Source organism: Benincasa hispida, chromosome 5, assembly GCF_009727055.1.
Source record: "Benincasa hispida cultivar B227 chromosome 5, ASM972705v1, whole genome shotgun sequence".
In the NCBI taxonomy this organism is placed as follows: Eukaryota; Viridiplantae; Streptophyta; class Magnoliopsida; order Cucurbitales; family Cucurbitaceae; genus Benincasa; species Benincasa hispida.
In genome coordinates, this window is record NC_052353.1 from 51,335,951 (window position 1) to 51,354,153 (window position 18,203).

Consider the following 18,203-nt stretch of genomic DNA (forward strand, 5'->3'; position numbering starts at 1 on the left):
CTAAGGGAAGTACTTCTCGGAACTTCTCTTTTCTTAAGACTAATGAGAACTTTTCCATATAAGATCACAATAATCTAGCAATATCCTGCTCCAAAGACGATCAGTACTCGACATCAAAAAAACTAAGATATAAGTTACCATCAAGATTTGAGAAATCCCCAACACATCACTTAACAGTAATTCTAGGAAATTGATGTACAGACGGTCAATCCCATCAAACAAACAGATTCTGAAAAACTTTTTTGCATACTCGTCAATTCCATATACAAAGAAGTGAACAGTGGATTAACTCAAAGCTAAAGGCACAAGCCAGAAGCATAGAAATACACATGTATTTACAGGGACAAAACTTTGGTCTCAAAAGACCAGTCTGACACATCAAACTTCAAACGTCATACACGACGAAGGTAGGAAACGCATTCACGATTATCTTTAAGAGTATGCTGTACATGAGTTTCTCCTAACTATATTCTAGCATACTAAATGCTCACCAAAAGCACGATTTCTCTTCTTCAGACATTAGAGGAGTTCTGCAAAGAGGGCATGTGATGTTCCAGTAGTCCAGCCACTTCTCCAAGCATTCTGTGTGAAAAAGATGACCACAAGATAAGATATTTATCTCAGATTCAGGTTCAAATTGAGTTAGGCAGACCGAGCAGTCATGTTCACGACGTTCTGAACCCTGTATTTTATCAAATCTAATACTCAGATATCGGTTCCGAAACATCTCGAGGTAACTCCAAGAGGAGCCAAAATTGGAATCTCCCAACTCTGAGGAACTTTCAAAGGAATCTGTTGATGAGACTAAGGATGATGGCCATGAGAGACGGATTCCTATCATGTGAAGGATCAAACGAACAATGCATTTGAACATGGAAATGGACAGTGCAGTGTTTACAAGAATCACATTCAGAACTCCTTCAGATGGAGCTGGAAGACTGGAGAGACCCATTGTAGTTAAAACGAACTTCACGAACTCGGTCGGTATAGCCGGAAAAACAACTAGCAGATTGATCAGAAATACACAATGATTAAGAGGTTGCAACTTGCAAGTAAGCCTTTCTTCACATCAGAGCTGAAACAAAAGTTAACAAACAACTAAGAACCTTTCGCTACCATGAAATGAATAACCGAACTAAACTGAACTTCATGAATAAATCATCAGGAAAGAAAAATGAACTATACAACTAATTAATGAAATTTCAACAACCAAAATATGAACTGGAAGAAGAAAATATAGATCAGCAGAAGCTGAAGGAAAACAGAAGAAATTCTTTTTCTTCCATTAAAGTCTATGAAATTACAATTTTTCACATGAATCATGATCCACTAGTTGAAAGCTGCCATTCAATAATGGATTTCTGTAAAAGCAAACCCTATGGCTAAAGATCCAATTTCAAATTCTTCCACCAGGTTCATAGAGAAATTTCAACAATCTAAAAACCCAAGAACAACAAATCTTCGTAACATTCCACGTAACACTCTTGAGGAATTCAAAACACACCAATTTCAGTGAAAATGGAAACCCTCCTCCATCATCAAGCATAATAAAGAACAATAACAAACTGAAGGTCAAAGTTCAAAATCTACCACTGAAAATAACAGAAAATGATGAAACTGAAATGCTCAAGGGACCATTTCCTTTACTAAATTCAGAAACCAAATAAAACCCGTTAATGGAAAGTGAACATTTCTTCAGAAAGACAAAGAACAAGAAAAGGGGTGGCCTGAAACTTACTTCAATTACCTTCGATCCTCGAGAACAGAGGAGAAACAGAGAGAGTAGTATCGAAAAAGGGGGAAAACTCAAGAAAAGTAGTGGAATTGTTTAGATGGTAAAGATTGCTGATCAGCTCATCTTGATTCGGCCAATTCAGTGTCCTTTCGGCCATTTATATAGGCGATCGGAGGAACCTCGTCGCACTGAAGTCACGTGCCTCCCACCATTTTTTTACTTTTAAGTATAAATGAAAATTTTAATCAATTATTTGAACAATATTTGAGTTCTCACAATTTTATGAAAATGTTGATGGGATAGATTGAAAATTAATAAATTAAAAATAAAAAATAAAAAATGTATATTTAAATTTAACGAATAAGCGTTTCATGTCCAATAAAACATATTTAGTTTTATTGATACGTGAAAATGTTTGCATATTGACATAAATTTAGAGCATCAACTAGATATTCTCTTTAAAAAAAAATGTATAGGTTTCTTATTTCTTTTCAAAATAATACAGATAATAACTCTGTTTTATCCTCTTAGTTAGTGCTTGTTATTATTTTTATTTTTATTTGATATGTTTTTTAGTACACACAATCACATGTGATGGGAGATTTAATTTCAGATTAGATGAACTTCTTCTAATGCTTGTGATGGCCAATAGAATGATGTTATATTTTTGTGGTTGAGGCTGGCTTTTGAGCTTGATGCTCTTTCTTATAACCAGCTATGCGGTGATTCTAGTGTTCGAATTAATGGATTAATTGTAAAACAAAATAATAAATTCCAACTATAAAAGGAGTGCATGACACTTATGAACTAAACTCATTTTGACATTATTTAATACTTGTTTATTTAATTTTAAACTTTTATAAAATTTTATTGTTATCCCAAATTACATTTATTAATGTCAATAATCGTTGTAAATTGATATGTATTCACTCTTTTTTTATGTTGAAGATTTAAATCCTCCTACTTTATATTTGTTGTATAATATATATATGTATATAATTTAACAATTAGTTAAATGGTAGATATATATATATATATATATATTTAGTAATGCTCGTATGATGGGATGTACTTAAATTTGATAATATTACTAACTAATTAATAATGAGGTGTGTTTCAAAAAAAAAAAAAACAATTGTGGCATGTATAAAAAAAAGAAGACAGAAAGAGGAAAATAAAAATTAAAAAAAACAATGGGGCATTCCGAGAATTGAACTCAGGACCTCTCGCACCCTAAGCGAGAATCATACCACTAGACCAAATGCCCTTCTTGATCCAAGAATTATTATTTAAATATTTTAATATAACATGATAAATAACTAAAGTAAATGAATAGTCAAACAAAATAAATTCAAATTTTGAAGTAACATATGAAATCACTTTTATATAATGTACTAACTTATTCTGTTTGAATACTCATTTCCTTCAATCATTTATTTTGTCAAAATTTTCAAATCCAGCAGCATACAATATCCAACTATCCAATAAAATTATAGCCAATTATTGTCTTAAGTTTATAATTTAATTCAAATATTTTGAATGATCTAATTATACCTGAAAATACACAACAAAAAACAAACCATGAGATGAAATTTTATTTTAATACTAACGATATTTACATTAAAATTTGATAGTGTAAGTTTGAAAATGTCAATAGGGTGACTGGTAGTTAGCCTTTTCGATTATTTTGATATTTCTTTAAAAAAATAATTAAAAAAAAAAAAAAAACCTTGTGGTTCATATTGTTTTAATATCATGTCTTTACTTTTTAAATCTCAAATTTTTTTTATTAAAATAACAGTATAAATAAGATATTGAACCTCCGACATCAAGAGAAAAAATATAAGTCAATTGTCATCGAATTAAACTCGCTATAACCATCTCAAAATTGTCATTGAGCAACATATATTAATTGATTATATATGTATATATATTAAATACATTGATAATTAAAAAGATTCAATATAAATCATTAAACTAGATTGGATAAATTTAATTAACTAATAAAGTCTCGTTTAATAGCCATTATTCAAAGGGCATTCGCTCCATTATATATAAAATGTGGTATCTTCCTATTAGGTAAATTCATCTTCTTCTTTGTAAATTTGTTCTACCCTTTTGTCAAAAACTAATTTAAGTATCGGAATATCTATGGTAAGCACTATATCGGTGTGTTATTCTAATTGTTTTACATGTGACCTATTTTTTAATGGCACGTGAAGGTTAGATTAGTTCTCTTGGCCAATAAAATACTAATGATAGAAATCAAGATTCGAAAACAAAAGATACCCGATCATTTTGATATTATTAGGTATTATTATAAAGCATATAGAAATTAGTCTTTTTTCCAAGGAACTTTGTATGTGGATGTGAATGACTGATATGACATGTGCCACACGTGGATCAACCATAGACATCCAATCATACCATTTTGACAAGAAAGTCAATTGAAAAACTATGGTTACACTTGTACATTGCTATAAATTGCACTTGATTGTTCTATTAAATATTTGTATTTGTATTTGTATTTGTATTTTTTTATTTTTTAAAGTGTAAATATTTTTAAATTTTTTAAATTTATAAGAATTCCTCATTAAATATTGTACTATCAAAACCTTGCCAACAAAAAAAAAAAAAAAAACAAAAAGTGTACTATCTATATACCTGTTATATGTTACCAAATAAATTAGGACAAATATCAATTTGACCATGAACTTTAGGGGTTGTATCATTTTAATCCTTAAACTTATAATTATATCAATTTAAACTTCAAACTTTTGAGATTTTTAAATCCCGAACTAATAATTATATCAATTTAAACCTTGAACATTTATAAGTGTATCAATTTGAACTCCAAACTTTCATAATTGTATCAATCTAAACCCTCCATTGTGTTTTATTTGGTTATACTTATGAAAGTTCAAGATTTAAATTAATACAATCAATGTTTTGGGTTTAAATTGATACTTACCTCAAAGTTTAGGATTTAAATTGATACAACATCAAAATATAAGGTTTAAATCGATAAAATTATTGGTTTAGGGTTCAAATAAATACAACTCTAAAGTTCAGGAATATAAATTTATATTTGTCCAATAAATTATTATACAACTATTTTGTTTTTCAAATATCATAAACACTAGACCATCAGTGATCTTATTTGTTTTGTTATTTTATTTTTAAAATATTTCTATAATTTAAATCAATATCTGAAAATTAAAAAAAGAAAATTATGTGCTAAAATGAGTTTAATTCAGTAGTAAAGACACATGTACTACATTTTTTTAAGTCGAATGTTTAAATTTCCTTAACTACGTTCATTATAGTAACAAATATATGCGTATGATTATTATCTCACGTCACAAATTATGCCCTTTCAACGAGTGAGTCGTTGAAATGCACAATATAACTACTATACTCGAATATAGTTGATGAATCAAGCAATATACAATATGGTGTATTTGTGAATAAATTAACTATATCATCATTATCTCAAGACTTAAACAACACTTGTTACAAAAAAGTCCTTGATACATTTTCACATGCGACACATTGAAATTATGGTTCGTGAACATATATGTGTAATACGCTCGTTTTCACGCTCTGAACTACTTCTAAAAATTTTATATTTAACATTTTTTCCGTGTATGGAATCTCACTCGAAATCTCCATTTAGACAGAGAATAAAGAAGTGAGTGGAAGATCTCCCTTTCATGTAATTGCAAATAGTTTCTAAAAGTTGCTATCCATTTGAGATAAACAATCAAATATTGCAAGGCTTAGTTTTATGAGCTGAAACAAGCAGGCCACTTTACGAGTCAACACAAGTCTCCTACTGACCTCACCTTTCTCTTTATAATTATTATAGAATATGTTAAATGATGTATTTCAAATACATTTACAAGTATTTAATTTAAAAAATAAATATTTATAAAAAATTATAGTATTTGACAACTAATCAAAATAAATTTTTTCAAGTATATTTTAATAATTTGTTATCAGAAGCGTTTAAATAAAAATGAATTTTTTTAAAAACATTTTTTTTCTCAAGTCAAATCAAACAGACCCTAAGAAAGTACCAACGGGTGAAATACATTTTTTTTCTTCCAAACGTTAACTAGTCGTCAAAATTTCAATGATTGTCAAATTTCACCCCATTACCCCAATAATCGAAACTCGAAAGATACACGTTATTCATTTTTTTCATAGTACAGCGAAGAAGGATAGGAATGATTTTAATCTCCAACTTAAAAATAATAATAATAATACATACTAATTACCGTTTTACTATACTCTAAACGACGATAAATGTTATTTGGTTGAAAAAAACTGATCCCTTAATTGTTGTGAAAGTACAAATTTAGTCCACAAACTTTAGATTGTGCTAATTTAATTCATATATTTTCAAATTTGTAACAATTTAGTCTTTAAACTTTAATAAGTAGTGATTCAATCCATGTACTTTACACTTTGTAATGATTTAATCCCAATCGTGAAAAAAATTTATCAAAATTAAGTGTCAATTTATCTGTCACATAACAATTTAGTCTTTATAACTTTAAGTAAATATGATTCTTGATAGCTTACCAATCCACACATCGAGGAAACTTCATTCAATCATACTAATATTTTTCAGCATAAGGACTAGATCGTTATAAGATTAAAATACATGAACTAAATCATTATCAACTAAGTGGATGTTTGGACAAAGGTTATAAAGTACATGGACTAAATTGTCATCAGCTAAGTTGTGAACTATACTCCTTGTTCGACTAAAGGAGTTTGTGAATCTCATTATTTAAAAATATATATATATATATATATAATATTATTAGCTCCTTACACCATGGTTAAAATGAGTGAAACTAAATTAACATAGTATTAAATTTATCAATCTCGATGACGTAGGTTTAATTCCATCATCTCACAAATTATCCAAAAAAAAGAAAACGAAAAACTTCTTACATCGTGGATCCATGAATTCAACAACTAAAAATATTTTTAACCGTCAATTTAAATTTATCAATCTTGATGACGTAGGTTTAATTCCATTATCTCACAAATTATCCAAAAAGAAAAAGAAAAACTTCTTACATCGTGGATCAATGAATTCAACAACTAAAAATATTTTTCAACCGTCAATTTAAATTTATTAATCTCGATGATATAGGTTTAATTCCATCCTCTCACAAATTATCAAAAAAAAAAAAAAAAAAATTCTTACATCGTGGATCCATGAATTCAACAACTTAAAATATATTTTAACCGTCAATTTAAATTGAGGTATATGCTTGTAGGAACACGTAAGCTTATAAAACAGTGGGAAAAAAGAAGAACGGACCCTTGAACTGATGTGAATAGACACGTGTCAGCTTTCATATAGTTAAAATTCCAGGCCCACGGTGGCAGAAAATCGACACGGTCCAAAATGCGGCGGCTCCACACGGATTACGTGTACGTTTTGCAACACGTGTTTCACTATGATACGGCCACGTAAATTCCCGCGTAATTATTCTTAAACCCCACAATAAACAGCGTTACCCCATCTTGCTAAGTGTCTAATCTCCACGTGTTACTCTCTAATTGTGCCGTCACGGGATACCGTGGTCCCTCGGTCTAGTGTACAGAGCTCACAGTATAGGGCTCGACAGGTGGCAACCGCATTTAAAAATGTCTCAAATGGTTTGAACTATGAAGTTAATGTGTGACGTAGACATAGATAAATTGCCGTGTCCTAAAATTTTGTTCATATCTTTTTCCTTTTTAATTCCACATTTTCACATTGTTTTTTTAGACATTTTTTTAAAAACAATTTTTTTAGGATCAGCTTTTTGTATGATTTCTTTCCATGATAATTATATATATTTTTTGGATTTGCTCACGTTACTCGTTTTATATTTATATTATTTAAATTTGTATAGATCGATAAAGATGGTAGAAGAAGATCATTGATTATATAATACTGGTAAAAATATGTATATTTGTATAGAAAATGTGAGATTATGGAAATTTAAGGGGACGTTTAGGGTAAGAAGTTAGTTGTTGTTATAGTTAGGTTATAATAGTTCCTGTTTAGGGTGTATATCATTTTAATTTGGGTTATAATAGTATGTGTTCGGGGTGTAAACTATTTTAGTTTGAGTACGAAATAGTAAGCACTGTAGCAAATATTAAAAAAAAAATTACGAATGTAAATAAAAACTGTAGCAAATAAGAGTTTTTAAATAGTGTTAACTGTAATAAATTGAGAGTTTTGAAATAATATTTACGATAACAAGAGGTGATTATTATAATTATATGAAAATCCTTGAACCAAATGTCCCCTAAATATTTGACTTCAAATAGAGTATACTAAGCTACATGTTCATGTTGGAATGGAAAAGAAAAAAAAAAGTTGAAAAATGATAATTTAATTGTGCATATAATTATAAGCATGGGCTTATGAAGTGAAGTAATCGTCATATGTTGTCGTATGCGTGAGGCTAATTCTACATTTTGTCATCTAAAATAGTACTATCTTTTGTGGTCTCGTGTCATTGAAGCCTCGAGAACAATTCATTACCTGAAAAGAAAGATGCCCTAAAACTTTAAGTTGCTAGTTTATTAACAATCATGTAACTTTTTAAAAAGTCAAGGGACGAGTTAAAATATATATATATATAGATAGATAGATAGAAAATTTCCAAAAATATTTACATTTTATAGTAAAAAATTTCAAAAATATTTGTACGTTAAAACTATTTGTTATAAAGTGTAAATATTTTTAAATATTTTTATATTAATTTAAATAATAAACATCGAAATTTATTAATTTTCATGTTTTAATTTAAAAGATCTTGTGATGCTAATGAATTACTATCATAAGCTTTGTTAAATGCACTCAAAATTTAAGAAAAAAAAATTACATTATTTTATTTACACGTTTTTGTTTGGATATCATACATGCAGTAGATAAGAGTCCTTATATGTATGTCATTATCACCATCTAGATATTTGTTTAATTAAAATTAAATTTAAATGTTTACAATCATAGATTTATACATCAAACTTTTTTCCTTTAAGAATGTAACCAACCAATACTATATGTAAATTATATATACAAATATAAATTATATTGGTAGGTATTACTGTCATTATCCTTTGTTCACAAATGGTGAATTTGAGGTATATATATTTAAATAACTAACATTATAATTGATTTTTAACAATCAATTGCTATACTCTTAAATATTTGAAACTCGTGTCATTTTTGTATTGTCAATTAATTACAACGAACTAGTGACTTTTAAGTTCATTGTATCGGAGTTCGGAGGTCTTGGTGCTTGAGGGCTATCTTGCGAAGTAGAGATAGATTCAAGCATCTGGTTCATTTGATGATTAGCGATGGACGGTCTTATTTTGTTTGGTGGGATCCTTGGCTACCGGGGGGTGCGATTTTGGATTCATACGGGTCTACAGTGGTTCATGATGCAAGGAGTAGTTTGGAAGCGCGGTTGTCAGAGTTCATGGATGGTGAGGGAGGTTGGAGGTGGCCTACAGTGTCTTGAAGTTGCTTAAGATATAGGGTTTTATCCAGGCAGTAGGGCCTAGGGTGAGGGGAGAGGATTATTGGGTTTGGGTGTCGGATGCTAGTGGTCGGTTTTCTATCACTAGTGCTTGGGAGAGTATACGTCCTCGTCGTCTTAGGGTGTCTTGGGCTTGTATTTTGTAGGCGGGGGGTGGTATTCCGCACCACTCCTTCTGGTCGTGGTTAGCAGTGAGGGACAGGTTGGGTACGCGGGATTGGTTGAGGAGTTGGGGTGTGTTGTCAGAGGAGGGTGTCTTCTGTGTGAGGGAGGTGTGGAGTCACAGGATCATTTATTTTTTGAGTGTGGGTTTGGGAAAGATGTGTGGTCTAGTCTGTTGCGTCAGTTAGGTTCGACGCATCAGGTGGCTGGTTGGGATGTAGATTCGAGTTGGTTGTGTCGAGTGGGGTCGGGTAAGGGGGTGCGTAGTAAGTTGTTCCGTGTTTTCTGGTGTGGTTCCATATACTATATCTGTCAGGAGCGTAATCGGCGGCTGCATGGAAGTCAACCAAGGTCGGTGTTTGCTCTTGTTTACCTTATGGTCTCTACGGTTCGTGCCCGTGCTACTTCCTGGCAGGTTGACCTTCTTGGTCTTATCTAGTGTGTGTACGAATGTTTTTTCTTTTTGAGCTTTATATTGTTCTCTGTTTTGTTGTTGCTCATTGTTTGTGGGGTTTTGGGTTCTTTTCTCTGTCTTTCTCCTTGGTGGTTTGCGAGTTTGCATTTATGTGTTGGTTTTGTTATGGTCTTATCCTGTTGGATTTGTTTTGGTTTTGTTGCCCTGTCTTTGCTTGTGCTTTGTTGTTTTGATGCCTTGAACCCGGGTTGTGGAATCCCCTTATTGTTGTATAATAATATCACCTATTCTAAAAAAAAAAAAGTTCATTATATCGGGAAAGAAAAAAGAAGTTAGTCCCTCTAAATTAGGTTAAAGTTTTAATTTAGGTCCTGTTGGAATCTTCAAATTTTTTTAATCTATTTTTTATCAATGATTTTAAAAATCAAATCAAAATTTGAAAAATAAAAAGGTAGTTTTTAAAAGCTTATTTATGTTTTTTAAGTTGACTACGAATTCAACCATTGTATTCAATAAATATACAAATCATTATAAGAAATAAGAATAAAATATATTAAATTTTTAAAAACCAAAAACCAAAAACGAAATAGCTATTAAACAATACCTTAGTCTTTCATTTCCACTCAAGAGTTTTTTTTTTTTTTTTTTAAATTTATAATATGCATGTGGGAGAATTGAATATTTAATATCGAAGTCGATAATATAAAGTTTATAATACTTAAACTATACTTGTTTCTGTTTTTTTTTTTTTTTTTTTTTTTTTTTTTCTTCTTCTTCTTCTTCTTCTATTGAACGTTGATAGAGTTGACAATCATCTGAAGTTGAAATAAAAACACATAGAATTATCAAGATCTTCACCAATTTCTTTTGAAATTTAGAAAATAGAATTAAAAAATATATTGTACTTGAAGTTATCTAATTTATCGTCCTTTTCGTTCATTCTATCATACTATGAGAACCTACCATCAACTACATTCAACATCCAACATAAATGGAATAATTGGACTTTTTTTTTCTTTGATAAAATTGAAAAATACGTTAACAGAAGGTACCAATTTAAAAGTCAAATAATTATAACTAGCACATATATTTACCCAATGGTTGGATTGTAAGTTTAGTAATAAAAAAGTTGATGGTTCGTTTGGATTGATTTGATTTTTTTTTTTTAAGTATTTCAAAAATCTAATTTTTATTTAAATATTTTTGATAAAAATAGTTGAAAATACATTTCAAAAATTGTTCTAAGTGATTGCCAAACACTCCAATTTATTACAGAATAACTTATTTTTTAAATTAAACACTTGAAAAGGAACTACAAATACACCCTTAATCTCTAAACATAGATTTTAAATGGTTGAGTCACAAGTCGAGCCTTTAAACTTTCAAATATGTACTAAATAAGTTTATGAATATGAAATGTTTTTAATGGTCTCCACATTGTAAAAGGTGTATAATAAACCTCTAAACCTTTTATTTTATATTCAATAAACTCTTAGACGTTTAAATTTATGTCTAACAAGTCATATTCTTGTTTAATATTTTTTTTAATTCACAATAGATACAAAATTGAAAGTATAACGTCCAACTAGACACGAAATTTAATTTAATGTCTAACATGTTATTAATTTGTTAAAAATTACTTAACATGTTATGAATCTATCCGACGCAAACTTCATTTCTAACATTTTAAAAGTTTGTTGAGTCATGAGATGTAAAATTGAAAGTTTAATGTCTTATAGTTACATTTTAAAGTGTTAAGGATCTAGTTAGCACAAATATTTTATTTATTAAAGCATAAATCTACTAAGAACCAAAGCAACCACCAAAACCAGAACACCACATCGCTACTCATTTAGAATGAGAGAAACAACATAAGCTGGAAAAAGTATTTCCAAACTCGAGAGAGCTTCGAAGAGGAAACTAAAGATGCTAACAAAAGTTTAGTTTAAATACTATTTTGATCCCTATACTTTTGGCTTTCATTCATTTTGGTCATTGTACTATTAAAATATTGTTTTTTGGTCCCTAAATTTTTAACTTTGGTTCATTTTGGTTTTCGTATTTTCAGAATGTTCATTTTGATCCTCGTATTTTCATTTTTTTTTCATTTTGGTCTTTGAACTTTTTAAAAACATTCATTTTGACCCCTAAAAAATGAAGTTGAAATAAAAATAAAGTGACCAAAATGACCACTTTTTAAAAGTACAATGACCAAAACTAACATTTTGAAAACATGGAGATCAAAATGAATCAAAGTTGAAAATATAGAGATTAAAATAAACACTTTAAAAGTATAGAGACAAAAAATGAACAAACACTAAAAATACAAGAACAAGGTAATTTGTCGTATATTGAAAAATAACATTAAAATGAGAAAGAGAGGTGGAAGTAGGGTTGGCAACGGGGCTGGGGCGGGCCGGGAGAGGGTCCCCCATCCCCGGCCCCGTGGGGAAAATTCTTCCCATCCCCGTCGAGGAAACGGGTCCCCGCGGGGATTCCTCTATTAATTCTCCGCAGGGAATCCCCTATTAGATCCCCGCGAAGATTTCTCATTTTTTTTCTTTTAATTTTCTAAGTATGGCCTTGACTTTTGAACTTAAATTTAGAATTTATATATTCAATATTGGGCTTATAATACTATAAGTCTATAATATATATTATAACATACATATAAATAAGTTATTTATATATTATAAATATATATTTATAAAAATATTAAAAATATAATTGTATAAAATCGGGATTTGGGATTAATCGAGATCGGGATTGAGGTCGGAGTCAGGGTCGGCAGAGTCCGCAGGGAATTTTGCCAACCCTAATTGAAGACAGCGAAAATTAAATGAGGACAGTTGGGCCAGCTGGAAGAACAGCCCAAAAAGATCCAATGAACCATGCGTTGGGAAGGGCCAATCGCAGCCTTAGGGAAATGGAATAGGTGGGTTTCACGTGTCCACCTTATTTTGTCTTTTGTTATTAAAACAGGCGGCGTTTCACAAACTGCGGCGTTTCACAAACGCGTTTCACAAAAAATATTATTTTAGTCTCCGTATTTGGAAGTTAGTTCGTTTTCATTTTTTATATTTTTAATAGGAAAAAAAAAAAAAAAAAAAACCAACGATGGTCAATATCATGAACTAAGTTTAAAATTTATTAAAAATATAGGTACTAAATTAGTCAATTGAAAATATTATGATTAAAATTAAACAACTTTCAAAGTATAAGGACCAAAATTATATCTTAACATTTTTTTATTAATTTAAAAAAATGAAGGACAAATTACAAAAAACATCATTGAAGTAAAATGTTAGTTATAATTACACCATTAAACTTTCAATTGTAAATATTGAGTCCTCAATTTTATCTACGTGTTAAAATTGAACCTCAAACTTACAATTATTATAGATATTAGATCTCCAAATGATAAAAATTGAACTTTCAAATTTATATAGTCGTTACAATTCCTAGATAATTATTAACACTAATAAAAGTTTAAGTGCTTAATTTTTGCAATTGAAAGTTTAAGAGTATAATTGTAATTACTACCATATTTTACGAGTGGTTTTTGCAATTTGCTCAAAAATCATTTTTTCAAAAAAAAAAAGTTGCACATGTACGGTAGGATAGGAGATTTGAACATCCAATGTCTCTTCATGTTTTATGCTAGTCGTACAAAAAAGTAAAAAAAAAAAGTGATCGAAAATCCAAACAAATGAACTTTAAATGCATGTTTGAAGTGATTTATAAATGGTTTAAATAATTTATGTGATGTTTAAAATAACTCTGAAACACATATTTAATCAATCAAAATCAATTGAATGTCTAATTTTACATTTTTAAACATGTTTTCCATACTATTAAAATGATTATCGAATGATTAAAATGTTTTTTTAAGTAATTTTGAAAATGAAAAAAACAATTTTAATCATTTTATAATCACTCCCAAATACGTCATATGCAGCTTGTGAGTAGTTGAATTATGTTTTGATTGCCGACTTAAACATATTTAAAAAATTTATATCTTTTACATGTTTAATTATTAATTTCTTTTTTTAAAAATATTTTTCTAAGAAATAAACTTTTTTTTTTAATAAAATAAAATAAATTGTTTTTTCTTTTACTTTTTCTTCCTTCATCCTCATATTTGGGACCATTTTGTATGTACCATCAAATTTAGCTATCTAATCCTTATCATATTCTAAAGGAATGTCAACCACTATATTAGTGGCTTCATTTACTTTTGGGCCCTCTTAACACACATAACTAAGAGTCGGAGACTAACGTCAACATAGGTCAATTAATTGAAACATTGTATCTCAACAATAGGTCAAATTTCGAATATTATCCTTTCCATATTTTTCTTTTAAAAAAAGATTTTTTATAAAACACGACGACCTTCTATAATTACCTAAACATTCACGACCAAGGATTAGATTATGGATAAGTACCTTCTTAATAACGTAATTCATTCAAAAGAGAACGATAATACTTATCTGTAGGACCTTTGTATTCTCTTTAGTTCAATAATTACGAAAGTGAAATTAATTTATTGATATTTGAATGATAATTGATACCTTATTTAACTATGCTCGAATGGACAATCCAAAATTTTAAAATATTTGTATTTTCTCGAAGCCACCGTTGGTTGAAACAATAACATAACTTTCGATTTTGAGAAAAGGAAAATCTGTTATAGTTAGAGAAAATTACAATCGTAGTCTTTTGAAAGTTCCCGAATTCCATTAATTATGCCCTTCTCCTTTTCAAAATTTTTCCTTGTTCGTAATACTAGAAATAACCTCTTATTGTTATTATTTGAGAATTTTATGTTTAATTATGAGTCTCTCTCAAACTTTTATAATATACTACTAATCAAACATGTGCCACGCATGCTAAATATTGTAATTTTAAATTAAATTAAATGTATATAAGATTATAATATCTTTTTCTAAAAAATAGTTTAAATGATTAGTGTTCGCACGAGATTTCCGAAGAAATGTGTTTCATGGAGTTGAACTTGTGTTGATGTAGTATTGATGTGGATGTAGTTTAATCTCTAATATGTGATCCTCTGATTCTCATTTGGTTGAATACATATGCTTAACTAGAGGAAGTAGAGCGCGTGTTGTTCTTGAAGTCGAAGTCTTGAAAGAAAATTTGTGTTGGGGTTGGTGCCCTAAATCTTGTAGGGTCCTATAATTTGTAATTGTAATTATTTGTTTAATAAAACATATGATGTTTAAATTCAATTTTTTAACTGCATTAACCACGAACACTAAACTAAGATCTAAGATTATCTTGTAGCTTAAACATGTATGTAGAGACGTACGGTGGATCGTGTTTAAGTGATAAACCAAATTGTCTGTAGTAGATGAATAAGGCTGGATACCTTATTCTAGTAGCATTATAAGTATGATCCGTTTTGTAGATGTTACAATTGTTGTAAAGTGCTATGATATGATCCTAAACATTCATGTGGAGACATGTGAGCGGGGATATTCTATACAAAGAAGTCTGTATAAGACCGGACCAGGATATGTTTAATCTTATTATATAATGTCGTTCATAATAGAAACTCATATTTCACTAGAATGATTACAGGTAACATGACCTGAATCCTGAATAAACTACTACCTATATTCATTTGATTGGAGAGTTGGGGTAGCGTTGTCGAATAAGGGATTTTCTCGAGATGAGTCTTTCAGTTGAATGCGTAAGAATTAGAGGTCTTCTAATTGTTGGGAGAATTCTCTCGAGGTCTTCTAATTGTTGGGAGAATTCTCTGTAGGTCCTCTGGAGTATAAAATTTGATCCCCACAAATGAAGAGATCTTCTCTATTTATAAAGATTTCTGGTGGGCTTTGTGGACTTGGGCTTACCAATTAATTGGGTTTGAACTTAGTTGGTATTTGGACTAGAGCACATTAAATTTTAGCCCAAATATTAATATAAAATTAGACAAAGTTAACTTGATTCAATCAAATGGTCAAGATGAAAATATGTGCATAATTGAGATTGGCCAATTTATGTCTTTAACTTTAATTTGGCACACACTGACTTTTAATTAGTCCCAAATTCAATTATTTATAATTTTGCCATTAATTTATGATATGATGTGGCAATTTGTCATTCAACGGATAGTTTTTAATCTAATTTTTATTTACACAAAACTTCTATAAATTGATTTTGTCTAGAGAAAAGTTTCTTGAATTTAGATGGATGGTTTTTTTTTTTCTTAGTTTGAGTAAATCTTAAATTATTGATTATATATCAAATACCAAAACAGGATTAAAAAACCTAATTTAAAACATAATTTTTTGTTTCTATATTATGTTTTGACTATTTGTATTAAAAAAAAGAAAGAAAGATAGAAAACATCTTATTGGTGTCCAAACTTATAATTCATGAACCTAATTTTGAAATACAAAAATTGAAAGAGAGCCTTGAGCAACAAATAAATAAAATTAAAAATTTAAAAAATTATTGAATATATATTATTTTACATAAGTAATTACAAATTTTTAGATTTTTAATACTAAATAGTTAACAAAATAATAAAAGCAATCTCTATATATATAAAAGAGGAAGAGATACCTGAATTAGGAATTTAATATAACAAATTTGTAAAGATTTTTTTTTTATTCAACTAGATTTGATTTTGAACCAAATATAAATGATAACATTTTTTTCAAAATTAAAAAAAAACAACAACGAATAATTGAAAAAATAAAAATAAAAACTTAATATTAAGTATATAACGTGATGATCAAAACCGAATCTAAATAAAAAAATTTGAAATAGATCAAATTAGGTAAATCAAATGAGTGGACATTTTTTTTTCCTAATTTTATTATTTTCATAATTTGAATCTTTAATTTAGACCAAGACAATCCCTTCCACGTTTTTTTCCCTAATATCACAATCTCTCAATTATTTTCGATTTTTAATTTAAACCAATATACTATTTTTTCTAATTGTGAAACCCTAAAATAATTTTTTCATTTACACAAATTTTATTTCAAACAAAATTATCATTATTATCATTATTATTATTTTTTAATGTATATGAAATTTCCCAAACTATTATCATTTGTTTTAAACATATGAATCACATATCAAACGGTGTGTATCTACAACAAAATTGAAAGAGGCAAAAAAGATATATAGTCACTAAACTAAACCCATTGATGCACTTTACAAAATTGAAAATTGAAAAAAAAAAAAAAAAACAAGAACCTCTAAATTGTTTGACCTCAAGAGCAACAATATTCTTCTCTACCATGTTCAATACGTGAGAATAAGTATCGGTCTTCTTTTCCCTCGTCTTCAATGTGTAAGGATCCATGTGTATTTACAATAATCATGAAGAAGAGAGAAAAACCTACAAAAGTACTTAAAAATAAGAAATTGCATCAAATCACTATGGAATTGTATCGTATAACTTTGATAATGATCGAGAATTGAAATTGAAATATTAGAAAACAAAGATTTAAAAATTGAAGATTGAGAAACAAATTTGTATAGGCATCGAAATATATTAAATTAGCATATACATGGATATAACATTTATTTTGAATTAGTTAATTTGTTGGATTTTTTTAAAGAAAAAAAAATCGATTTTAACATGAATTTATTTTAAAATAAAGAATAAATAATTTATTTTGACTCAAATCTGCTGAATTAGTTAATGTGCGATGGTGGATATTTTTTTAAGAAAAGTTTTTAACGTGGGTGTTGAATGAGAAATTTTGGACCAATCACAAGTCACCACGTCGTTTGCTAAATTAACGATGAATTTCTAAATCATTGACTTTGAGTCCAATTAGAAGTTGACACATGTCCCGAATTGAATTGAAGACAAGTTTCGATGACGTCACGTGATGAATTAGATAAGATTAAATTGGTCCAATTTGATATTACTATTTGGGCTTAAAGTCCAAACTACAAAAAAAGTTGAATTGGACCCAAATTCCAGATCAGCCCAAAACCAACTAATTGGACCCAAGGGTCAGGCCATGGACCAACTAAGCCCACGAAGTCCACCTGAGAACTCTATAAATAGAGAAGTTCTCTTCATTTGTAGAGGCAACATTTTCTACACTCAGAAGACCTAGAGAGAATTCGCTAACAAGCAGAGAACTCCTGAAGACTCCTGAAGCTTCCAAGACTCCTGAAGCTACACTCTTATAAGGCAGAAGATCTTTGAAGACACAAATACTCTTCCAAGACTTTTACTTCAAGCTTCCAAGACTCATGAAGCTGCACTCCTACAAGGCAGAAGACCTTTGAAGACACAAATACTCTTCCAAGACTTCTACTTCAAGCTTCT

General features: G+C 29.2%; 1 protein-coding gene and 1 non-coding gene across 5 annotated transcripts; both read right to left on the reverse strand.

The window, feature by feature from the left end:
- Nucleotides 1-230: 230 nt before the first annotated feature.
- Nucleotides 231-1,907, reverse strand: LOC120077648 (probable E3 ubiquitin-protein ligase XERICO). Of its 4 annotated transcripts, none has more exons than XM_039031602.1 (2): nt 1,748-1,907; nt 231-1,002 (listed from the first exon to the last, which is right to left on the reverse strand). In XM_039031602.1, the coding sequence occupies exons 1-2, from the start codon at nt 1,890-1,892 to the stop codon at nt 488-490; spliced, it is 660 nt and encodes a 219-aa protein (XP_038887530.1). In that variant the 5' UTR covers nt 1,893-1,907; the 3' UTR covers nt 231-487. The 4 variants fall into 4 exon arrangements, with proteins under 4 accessions (XP_038887530.1, XP_038887532.1, XP_038887531.1 ...); XM_039031604.1 differs by having other exon boundaries at nt 231-1,075; nt 1,748-1,886; XM_039031603.1 differs by having other exon boundaries at nt 231-1,075; nt 1,739-1,881.
- A 1,023-nt stretch (nt 1,908-2,930) lies between these two features.
- On the reverse strand, nt 2,931-3,002 carry TRNAP-AGG. Its single transcript has one exon. It is a non-coding gene; the product is annotated as a tRNA-Pro (tRNA).
- Nucleotides 3,003-18,203: the final 15,201 nt, after the last annotated feature.

What these genes read in the sequence shown, in the direction of transcription:
- LOC120077648 (XM_039031602.1), bottom strand. Translation starts at nt 1,892, where the DNA reads ATGGCCGAAAGGACACTGAATTGGCCGAATCAAGATGAGCTGATCAGC. An exon ending in TCTGTTCTCGAGGATCGAAG is followed by an intron (nt 1,003 to 1,747) that starts GTAATTGAAGTA and finishes TCAATCTGCTAG; the next exon opens with TTGTTTTTCCGGCTATACCG.